This window comes from Rousettus aegyptiacus, unplaced genomic scaffold (assembly GCF_014176215.1).
Source record: "Rousettus aegyptiacus isolate mRouAeg1 unplaced genomic scaffold, mRouAeg1.p scaffold_m13_p_9, whole genome shotgun sequence".
NCBI lineage: Eukaryota > Metazoa > Chordata > Mammalia > Chiroptera > Pteropodidae > Rousettus > Rousettus aegyptiacus.
Genome location: NW_023416312.1, coordinates 105,061,701 through 105,073,072, shown reverse-complemented (window position 1 = coordinate 105,073,072; position 11,372 = coordinate 105,061,701). Strand labels below are relative to the sequence as shown.

Genomic DNA, 11,372 nt, shown 5'->3' with positions numbered 1-11,372 from the left:
TCTTTGAGGAGAAGGAGAAAAAAGATAAAGATATGAATAATAAGATCAAGACTATTGCAAAGAAAAAGAGACTTCTCATTGATAAAAGTAAATATATAATTAAAGTAGGGAACCGACCAACTATAAAGCTAGTACAAAGGTTAAAGAGCAAAAGTAGGAAAACTATGCGTAATTGCGACAGTAAATTACGGGATAACGCACAAATGCACGCACTAAAGAAGTAACAAACAATGACAAAAACATAAACGTGGAGGGGTTGGTACAAATTGTCGTGATGTTAGAATGTATTTGATCTCACGTGACCACCAACCTAAAATAGACGGCTATAAACATAGCTTGGTATATATAGAGGCCCATGGTAACCAGAAATCAAAAATCAACAATCGATATAAAAGAAATAAAGAGAAAGGAATTCAAGTACAACACTACAGAAATTCATCAACATACAAGGGAAGAGAGCGAGAGCATAAGAGAGGAACAGAGAACATCAGAAAACAATAAAATAGCAATACCTACATACCTAGCAATAATTGCTTTAAATGTAAATGCGTTAAATGCTCCATTCAAAAGACATAGGTTGGCTGAATGGATAAGAAAACAAGACCCTTACACATGCTGCCTGCCAGAGACCTGCTTCATATCGAAAGACATACACAGACTGAGAGTAAAGAGATGGAAACAGATATTTCGTGGAAACGGAAACAAGAGAAAAAGCTAGTGTAGCGATATTTATATCAGACAAAATAGACTTTAAAACAAAGTCTACAATCAAAGGCAAAGAAGGACATTACACAATGATAAAGGGGTAATCGGACAAGAGGATATAACCCTTGTAAACACCTACACACTCAAACCAACATAGGAGCACCTAAATACATAAAGCAAATATTAACCGATATAGAGGTAGAGATTGACAGTAATACAGTCACAGTAGGAGACATTGACATCTCATTGACATCAATGGGTAGATCATCCACACGGAAAATTAACAACAAAAAAGCACCAGCGGCCTTAAATAACACATTAGACCAGACGGCTTTCGTTGGGGTTTTTTTTAGAACATTTTACCCCAAAGCAGAAGAATATAATTTTTTTCAAGTGCACATGGAATGTTTTCCAGGATAGACCACACATTAGGCAACAAGACAAGTCTCAATAAATCGAAGAAGATTGAAATCGTACCAAGCATCTTCTCCGATCACAATGGTATGAAGCTAGTAATCGATTAAAAGAGGAAAACTGACAAGCACGCACACACACGGAGGATAAATAACATGTTACTGAACAATAATGGGTTAAGAAGATCAGGAAAGAAATCCAAAAGATTCCTTGAGACAAATGGAAACAAAAACAAAATGACCTAAAATCTGTAGGACACAGCCAAAGAAGTTCTAAGAGTGAAATTAATAGTACACAGGCCTACCTCGAGAAACAAGAAAAATCTCAAATAAAAAAATCTAACCTTGCATCTACGGAACTAGATAGAGAACAATGACCACAGCACAAAGGGAGCAGGTCGAAGGAAATAATAAAAATGGGAGCAGAAAGAAATGAAATAGTGTAAAAAAATTCAAAAGATCAATGGAACTAAGAAATCAAATTGATAAACCTTTAACTAGACTCATCAACAACAACAACAACAACAAAAAAGGACAGAGAGAGAGAAAGGACCCAAATAAATAAAATCAAAAATAAAAGAGAAGTATAGACCGACACCACAGAATACAAAGCGTTGGTTATAAGAAAACAGCACAATGACATGGCAGTAACTGGAAAACCTGAAAGATATGGTTAAATTCCTAGAAACGCAATCTTCTAAGACTGAATCTAGAAGAAACGGAACATCTCAGCATACCAATAACTGCTAACAAACTCAAGTCGGTAATCAGAAAAACCCAACAAGTAAAAGTCCTGGACCAGATGGCTTCAAAGGCGAATCGTACCAAACATCCAAAGAAGAATTAACACCTATATCCTTCTCAAATTATTCTTAAAAATGAAGAAGGAAGGCTCCCAAGCCCATTTTACACGGCCGGCATTATCCCACTACAAAAACCAGACAAAGACACTCCAGAAAGAAAATTCTAGGCCAAATATCCATAGATGCAAAAACCCTCAACAAAATATTAGCAAGCTGAATTCAGTAATACGTTAAAAACATCATATACCATGATGAAACGGGATTTATTCCTGAGATGTGAGGTTGGTTCAATATCCACAAACTAATTAAAGTGGTACACCACATGAACATAATGAAGGATAGAGATCGTACGATCATATCAATAGATGCAAAGTGGGAACAGAGCGAACGTACCTTAACATACTAAAAGCCATACATGACAAACGCACATCTAACATCATACTCAATGGTGAAAATCTAAAAGAGTTTTCTTTAAGATCAGAAACAAGACAAGAATGTCCACTTTTACCACTTGTATTCAACATAGTACTGGAAGTTCTAGCCATAGCAATCGGACAAGAAAGAGAAATAAATAGCATCCAAATTGAAAAGGAAGAGGGAAAACTATCATTATTTGCAGATAACATGATCCGATATAGAGAGAACCCTAAGGCGTCCACCAAAAAACTATTAGAACTAATAAATGTACTCAGTAAAGTAGCAGGGTACAAAATTAATATTCAGAAATGAGTTGCATTTTTATTCACCAATGATGAACTATCGGAAAGAGAAATTAAGGAAACGATAACATTTACAATTGCATCGAAAAAATACCAAGGTATAAACTGAACCAAGGAGATAAAATAAGTGTACTCAGAAAATTATAAGACATTAAAGAAAGAAAATGAAAAAGATACAAATAACTGGAAGCACATACTGTGCTCACGGTGTGGAAGAACGAGCATCATCAAAACGGCTATACTGCCCAAAACAATCTACAGATTCAGCGCGATCCCTATCAAAGTACCGATGGCATTTCCCACAGAACTACAGCTAATAATCTTAAAATTTATATGGAACCACAAAAGACCCCGAATAGCTGATTAAATCTTGAGAAAGAAGAAAGTTGGAGATATTATACTACCTAATGTCACACTATACTACAAGGCTATAGTAATCAAGACAGCATGGTGCTGGTGTAGATACAGACACACAGATCAATGGAACAGAATAGACTGCTCAGAAATCAGTCCACACCTATCTGGTCAGTTACTCTATGACAGGAGTCAAGAATATACAACGGGGTACAAACAGTCTAACAAATGGTGTTGAGAAACCTGGAAAGACGCAAGATGAAAAAATGAACCCAGGCCATCTTTTCATATCATACATAAGAATAAACTCCAAATGAATTAAAGACCTAAATGTAAGACCCCAAACCGTAAAACTTTTGAACAAAACATAGGCAGCAAACCATCCAAAACGGCTCTTAGTCATTTTTTTCCCTTATATATCTCCTCGGATAAGGGAAACAAAAGAAAAACAAATGGGACTACTTGAAACTAAAAGTTTTTGCACAGCGAAGGAAACCATCAACAAAACGAAAAGACAACCTACTTAATTGGAGACGATACTTGCCAGTGATACATCCAATAAGGGGCTCATATTCAAAATATACGAAGGACACACGTAGCATAAGACCACCGCCAACAACGAATACAGCAGTTCGATTAAAAAATGGCCAGAGGACCTGGATAGACATTTCTCCAAAGAGGACATACGGGTGGCCAACAGATATACAAAAAGATGCTCAAGGTCACTAATCATCAGAGAGATGCAAATTAAAACAACAATGAGGTATCACCTCACACCTGTCAGAATGGCCGCCATCAACAAATCATCAAACAACAAGTGTTGGCGAGGGTGTGGAGAAAAGGGGACTCTAGTACACTGCTGGTGGGAATGCAGACTGGTGCGGCCACTATGGAAAACAATATGGAGGGTCCTCAAAAAATTAAAAATGGAACTACCTTAAAACTCAGCAATCCCTCTTCAGGGTATTTATTCTAAGAAACTCAAAACACTAATTTGAAAGATATACACACCCGTATGTTCACTGCAGTGCTATTTACAATTGCCATGATATGGGAGCGATCTAAGGGCCCATCAGTAGATGACTGGATAATGAAGAGGTGGTGTACATATACAGTGGAATATAGCCAGCATTAAAAAGGAAATCTAAGCATTTGCCACGACATGGATAGACCTAGAGGGTATAACGCTAAGTGAAATAAGTCAGCCAGAGAAAGACAAGTGCCACGTGATGTCACTTATATGTGGCATCTGAAAAACAAAATGAAAGAACGAACAAAAGAAAAAGGAACTTATAGACACAGAACGAACTGACGGTTACCAAATCGGAAGAAGTTGAGGGGCTGAGTGAGAAAGGTGAAGGGATTCGGAAGTAGAAACTGGCAGTTACGAGATGGTCATGGATGTGAAGTACGGCATAAACAGAGTCACCAGTACTGTGATAAGCGTGTGTTGTCGGATGGGAACTGGAATTACTGAGGGGATGACTTTGTACATTATAAAAAAGTCTAAACATTATGCTGTAGAACTGAAACTCATATAATAATGAATGTCAACTGTAAACAAATTTTTTTCCAAGAATAAGTAAGGACTGAGAATTTCCCAATATGACAAAGGCAAATACTCTCAAAAGTAAAATTTTTGGAGGAAGAGGATATTATGGGCCATTTTATTCTAATCAATATGAAAACTTAGGAAGAGGGGACCAATCTCTAGAAAAACATAACTCGCCAAAAGTGGCCCAAGAAGAAAGAGCCAGGCTGAGTCATTCCATGACCATAAACACATATACCAATAGCCAAAGATGCTTTTCACAAAAACAATAAACAAACAAACAAACAAACAAACAAACAAACAAAAACCCTCCTGCAGGCCTCCCCATGGATTTCTGACAAACGTCCTAGGCACAAATGTTTGCAACTTCTCAGAAACTCTTTAAAAAATAGAGAAGGAGGGACACTCCTCAATTCATTTCGTGAGGCAGGAATAACCTTCACACTAGATCCTGTCAAGGACAGTTTGAGGAGGGAAATCGGGGGTCAAACACGCTCTTCACACAGAAACGAGAATCGGAAGCAGAATGTTAGCAAACAGATTCCTACAGGATATGACAAGGGAAGTGCATAAGATGCCACGACTCATCTGGACTCATCCCAGGAGTACAAACTGGATCTAACTTCAGAAAGGAAGGTCGTAAAACATTCCACGAGAACAGAGTACGGGAGGAAGCTGTGATCCTCGCGCTCAGAAAAAACAATTGCCGGGCATAAATATCCATTTACGATGCACTCTTTACAACTGTCTCAAAAAGTTGAGACGATTGAGATGAAATTTCCGCACGAGGTCTGTCTGTGAGACCTGACCTGATAAGCGCATAGCGTCAGGGAACCGCCACCACGATCGGAACAGAAAACACTTTCTCACCACCCCGCAAATTCCTTCCTGCTCTAAACCCCTGCTCTCCCTCCGCCCCCGGAGCCTGGCAACCGCCGACCAGTTTTCCGCGGGGATAGGACGGCTTTCTCAAGAGTGTCATGTGATGGAATCATGCCGCAGGTAGTTTTCCATGTGGCTCCCTTCACAGAAAGGGACATGTGTGGGGAGGCGTCGGGCAGGTGCAACGGAGCTTCGCTTTACCTGGGTAGCGGGATGTGGCTTGATCGCTTCCCGCTTACGCTTTCTAAAATGGTGAACATGAACACCGTGTTTCACAAACGTGCCTAAGGCCGACCCCATATAACTGATCTGTCCGATCTCCGTAAGGGCTACGGATCAAAGAGCCATGGGCTCAGGAGGACTAGGGACGGACAAGTGATTGGCCTGGGGCAAAAGGAGGCTTCCAAAGTGACTGGTACGCTCCGCACCTTCACGTGAGAGGCCCTCACCAGGATTTCAACATCGCAGGAGCACAGGGGCGGCGATCACCCGCCCAGTAGTCATGCAGACGATGCTCCCCGCAGACGCAGACGATGCTCCCCGGAACCAGGCAGGCACAGCTCACATGGTCGCCCTGGCTACCCAGAGGGCCTGGCCCAACCTGGCAAACAGGGGTGAGAGTCTCTCCTCCTGAGTCAGCAACAGCCTTCATGCCGCACCCGATCGTCGTGCAAGGCGCCTGTGTGTCCCTCTGGGTCCCGGAGGAAGACAGGACCCCGTTCCCCAGCCTCAGCGAGCGGGACTCAAACGGAGCTCAGACTCACCCTGGTGCGACCGAAAGAGGCAGGCTTGGAGTCCGGGCGGGGACTCAAAACTATTTTCTGGGAAAATCTGTGTCCCAGGGGTGGCCGAAGAGGATTGAAAGGGGACCGCGCAGGAACAGTGACACCTGTCAACTGCCCTCGCCACAGCTACCGACCAGCCCCTGTCCAGCGAGGGCCGTGCAGCCCCCGGCCGGGGGTGGGTGGCAGTGGCTGGCAGGTCGGGAGGGGTGACAAGGCCAGGAACGCTGGACGATTGCGGGAGTGGGGACAGGTGCTTCCCCATGGCTGGTTCGCGGCCAGGACCACAGACCCTGTCCCTGACCTTCGGGCTGGACAGTAACCCGCGCTCTTTGCCCACCTCATGCCCTCCCCGCTTTCCCCGACCCTCCGCCTCTGCTCCGCAACCCCCTGGGTTGGGACTTCTATCTGCGCCCACCCTGAAACCAAGGACGGAAACCCACCACACTGCTGACACAGGGTCCACGGGAGGGCCAAAGGGCAGAGGCCTACCCGAGGGATTCCGGGGGAGTTGTCTGAAGTCCCGGGGCAGAGGAGGGACCTGAGCACACCACAGAGAGGACAGGGCCCGGGGAGGGGGGAAGATGAGCTCAACTGTGCTCACAGCCACAAAAGCACAGGTGCGGGGAAGGCTGCCTCAGGACAGCCCTGGGAGACATTGAGGATGCTCAGACGGAGAAGCAGGCTGGCCGGGCCGGGAGCCCCGGGAGCGGAGGGGGGCCGGAAGGAGCTCGGGAAGGAGATCTCGGGCTACTGTCAGAGGGGACAGGAAACTGGGCGAGGGTGGCAACCGCGAGACACCCCACAACGCAGGGAATCGGGACTGAACACCGAGATGACCCGCAGGGGAAAGGGAGGAGAGGTCCACGGGGCCAGACCCAGGCATGCGGAACCTAGGCCCGGGACGTCTGGTGGCCTGGCCGCAGGGAGGAGGCCAGAGGCTGGTCCAGACGCCCGCAGGGAGGAGGCCCACGGAGAGCCAGAGACTCCGACTTCGGAAAGGGCCCGAACTGGGGCAGCTCCCGGCCCCACCCCACCCCGTTCCCTCTTCCCCGCACATCCTCCAGGAGAGACCACAGGCTAAGAGAGAAACTTTAATTGAAAACGACTGTGGACAGAGCTGGGGCGGAGGCAAGAGGGGCGAGGAAGGCCGGGCGGAGGCAGAACAGGAGGTGACCCGCGGGCGGGGCTCGGGGCTCCCAGCGTTCACAGCTGCCCCGCTGGTCCGAAGGTGCTGGGTTCATCCTGCCAAACAGAGCAGAGTCAGGGACGAGCCCCCCGCGGGGCGGGCCCACGCACTCCCACGGCCCACCCGTGCAGAGGGCTGTGCTGTGCGTGACACTCACTTCAGAGTCCCTCCAACTTGCCTACGAGGGACTGCATGGCTGCTGAAACAGAGAGGCAGAGGCAGGCCCTGCGGGCTCAGGCACGGAGAAGCCCGCCACCCCCACCGCCGCCGTCCCCGTGGGCGACCTCCGCGAGGCCGGCCACCGGAAACCCCTCCGGCCCCACACAAGGAGCCCTGGGTCCGACTCACTCGCCCACCACCTGACTTCAACGTGGCAAGGCCATCCCAACGGGACAGACCTAGTTCTCAGGCTTCGGGGCACGTCACAGGCATTCGGGACTCGGCACGTAAACACACACGCGCACACGCACACACACACGGCCCGTGGAAGCCAGAGCAAGCAGCAGCTAAAGGGAACTAAACCGTGGTGTCCTTAAAGGTCCCGAGAGCAGGACATCTCCAGGGCCTGTTCTCCAGGGCAAAGTGCGCTTGTGCCTCAGAGAACACGTTGCCCTTTCCACGCACCCTCGCTGATCATGCCCTGCGGCCCGGGCTCAGGCCCAGGCCCGGGCATGCTTGGTTCCCCGCCGCAGGGGGACATCGGTCCCTGCGAGGCCACCCGCACCTGCAGCATGCCGCACCCCAGCACCAGGCCCCCGGGGCCCGTCCCAACCCCGTCCCAGGTTCCTCATACCGAGCTGCTCTTTAAGGTCGTCTACTTCTCTCTGTAGCTCGAGGCACTAGGCCAGCAGACACCGGAGGAAAAAGGATTAGCATGCCCGGGCCTCCTCTCCCCTGCACAAGCCCTCACCCCCGGGCTAGACGGGCTCGGGCTCCTCCCGGGAAAGGGGGTGCGCAACGGAGGGCGCATGTGCAATGTTAACCCCAACACGGGTCCCATGGGCCAGTTGGGGCCTGTGTTTCGAGGAACCAGACGAAGCAGACTTACCCTGGGACAACCCGGTGCTCCAGGAGGTGGCTGCTGCTCCCTTTCCAGGCTTTGGGGATGGCCAACTGGCTCCTGGTCACCTGAGAGCAAAGGAACACACATGCAGCCTCACAGAGCTCCGGGGGAGGTGGCAGGGCCTTAGCAGGGCCAGACGTGAGGCGGCACCCCCCTCTGCTGGCAGCAAGCCGCCCCTGCACACAAGCCCCACGCAGAGGAGGAGGCGGCCTGAGGCCAGCCCTGTGGACAGGCCGCTTCCTGTGGGAAAAGCTATGTGGGCAGTGGAGAGGCGAGAGGCAGTGGGCTCACCCCCCTTAACCCGCCCCCCATAGCCTAGGCCCCAGCTAGAGCCAGAGGCCTCCCTCCCGGGCCCCTCCCCCCGCCATTCCCAGGAAACCCCCAGGACTCACTGGAGGGGGCAGGCCCCCTGGGCAGGCAGTCCACCTGGCTCACGGCCCTGGGCCCAGCGCGGCCTGGAGTTTGGGGGGCTGTGGCGCTGAAGTCGCCACCGCTGCTTTCCCCACGCTCCCCACGCTCTCCATGGTGCAGGCACTGGCAGGACGGCCCTGGCTCCTGTGTTGGAGATCAAAACGAAAACTTTCTCACGGACGTGCCCGCGGGATGCGCGCACGCGGCCGTGTGCACCCGTGTGCGCACAGGGGCTGCGGCGAGGCCGGGAAGCGGGAGGGCAGGCGGAGGCCGCTGCGTCGTCCCCTCTTTCTCCTGCGGTCAGCCACCGGGCCCGGTGCAGAGGAGGACTGGGGTGCTGCCAGGAAGCGGGCATCAGGAAGGCCGCTGCTCTGCACTCCCGATGCTGGCGGCCCACATTTTGAAGCCCTGCCGCCATGCCCACGGGCCGCCACCGCCCTCGCTTCCAGCCGGGCCCTGTCTGCTGGAGGAGGTGGGAAATGGGCCCGGCGGGGAAAATGGGGCCCGCACGCCCCAAGTGCTGGCTCTCTTCAGGCATGGCACCGCCAGGGGCACCCTGCTCTGGCCTCCTAGTGATACGGGCAAAGGGGACCCCCAGGACGAGCCCTGCCCGAGGGACGGGCAGGGGCGGCGCGGGGGCAAAGCAGTGCCTGCTGGGTCAGGGCGAGGGTGGGCAGAGAGCACGGCCGCCGCCCGGTACTCACTTGGCCCTGGGCGGCCGGCTCTCTCCTCGGGTCCTCAACTTGCCCGGCCGCCGGCACGGACTCGCGGGCCCTGCAGGCCGCAGGCCTCCGGCCAGCGCCCGACGGCTTGATCTGCCTGGCGCTCCACGGCGGGGGGGCCGGCAGGTGCTTCTGGTCCCTGCTGAGCAGCCGCACGCCGGCGATGGGGGGGAAGGTGGCGGGCTCCGGGGGCGCGGCCGACGCTCTCTGGCCCCAGGAAGGCAAGCTTCTCCCCACGGCGACTCTGGTGGCGCCCCCGGCCGGTTTCTTCTCCTGCGCCGCCTTCCTCCTCGCGGCGGCCCTGGGCGGGACGCCCGCGGCGCCCGCGTAGCTGGGCCTGCCCCCTGCCTTGCCCCAGACGGCACTTGGCACTTTCTCGGGGGAGGCGTCCAGCTCTCCCGCCGCCTGCCTTTCGGCGCGCGAACCGAGCCCCCGGGCGGCGGCGGAGGCCGGGGAAGGGCCTGGCGCCTGGGGCAAGCACGGCTGTCTGCCTGCGTCCCCGGGAGCCTCGGGGCTGCTGCCTCGGGCCCGGCCCGCCTCTCGGCGGCAAATGCGCACCCTCATCAGCTGCATCTCCGCGACCTCGTCGGAGGAGTCGGAGGAGTCGGAAGGCCGGCGGATCGGGCCTGCGCCGGGGGCCCGCGGGCGCCTCACCGTGCGCGCCGACCTGCCCATGGCGCTCCTCTTCGCGTAGCCCCAGGCGCGGCCTCCCCGGGGCGGCCAGGGGTGGAGCGGGGCGGCGGCCGCCAGCTGCGCCCCCGCCCAGGACGGGGCCGGCACGCCTCTGCCCGCCGCGCCTGCCTCCACGTCCACCCAGAGGGAGGACACTCGCGTGGCCAGGCTCTCCGGGGAGGGGTGTCTGCGCACGCGCAGGGCTTCGCGGTCGGTCAGCTGCTGCAGCAGCGCCGTCGTGGCCTCGTCGGCCAGGTAGCCGAGGGTGGGGCCCTCGGCGTCGGCCGGGGAGCCCGGCCGGCCTTCGCGGCCGCGGAGCACCCGCCCGCCCGTCTCCATCCGGTCCCACTCAGACTCGAAGGCCTCGGCGTCTGGGAACGCGCCCTCGCCCTCGCTGCTGCGCGGCGCCCCCCGATCGCGGCCTACTGCGACACTCCACGGGAATCGGGGGCGGCCCGGCGCGCCGTCTGCCGGCGCCGCCCCCTCGGGTTTCAGCGCGGCTCCCCACACGGACCCCTCGTCGGAGGCGCTCATCGCGGCTCTTCCGGGGCGACGGTCGCCCTGGGCACGGCGGCGCAGGAAGCGGGCGGCCGCGCGCGACGGGAACGCGGGCGCCTTCTGACGGCGCGCACGGTCACCGCAGGTGTCGCACGAGCTCGCCTCAAACACCGCGCGGCTTGGGCTTCGCGCGCGCCCTCGGCGCCCGCGCCGCGGCCTCCTCATTGGCCCGCAGCCCGCCAACCGGCGCGCCCCTCGGGGGCCCGCCCCCAGGCCCCAGCCAATCGGCTGGTAGGCCGCTGGTCCCGGAAGCGCGCGGCGGCGGGGCGCAGTGTGCCCGGGGGTCGGTGGTTCGTCGTCGGGGCTCTGCGCCCTTCACTTCCTGTCCTGCCTCTGTCGGCCCGGGACCCGCGTTGCGACCAGTGTCGCCGCACTCGGCCCCCGTTTCCCATCTTCGAGGCGGGGCGGGGTGGGGACTGCAGCCATTTGGAGGCGGCCTGGTGGGGATGAGCGGTCTGGACGGAGGGGAAGCACCCGGCGCACAAAGGACCCGCCGGCTTCCATTCCGGCGCGAGACTGGCCACCTCCCACCCCAACGCCCCCAAAG

General features: G+C 54.3%; 1 protein-coding gene across 1 annotated transcript; it reads right to left on the bottom strand.

Moving 5' to 3' along the window:
- Positions 1-7,331: 7,331 nt before the first annotated feature.
- LOC118607767 (uncharacterized protein CXorf49 homolog) lies at positions 7,332-10,990 on the bottom strand. Its single transcript, XM_036226576.1, has 6 exons — positions 9,578-10,990; positions 8,855-9,017; positions 8,448-8,527; positions 8,193-8,238; positions 7,557-7,598; positions 7,332-7,455 (listed from the first exon to the last, which is right to left on the bottom strand). Exons 1-5 carry the CDS (start codon positions 10,988-10,990, stop codon positions 7,558-7,560), a joined length of 1,743 nt encoding a protein of 580 aa, XP_036082469.1. The 3' UTR covers positions 7,332-7,455; position 7,557.
- Between the last annotated feature and the right edge of the window lie 382 nt (positions 10,991-11,372).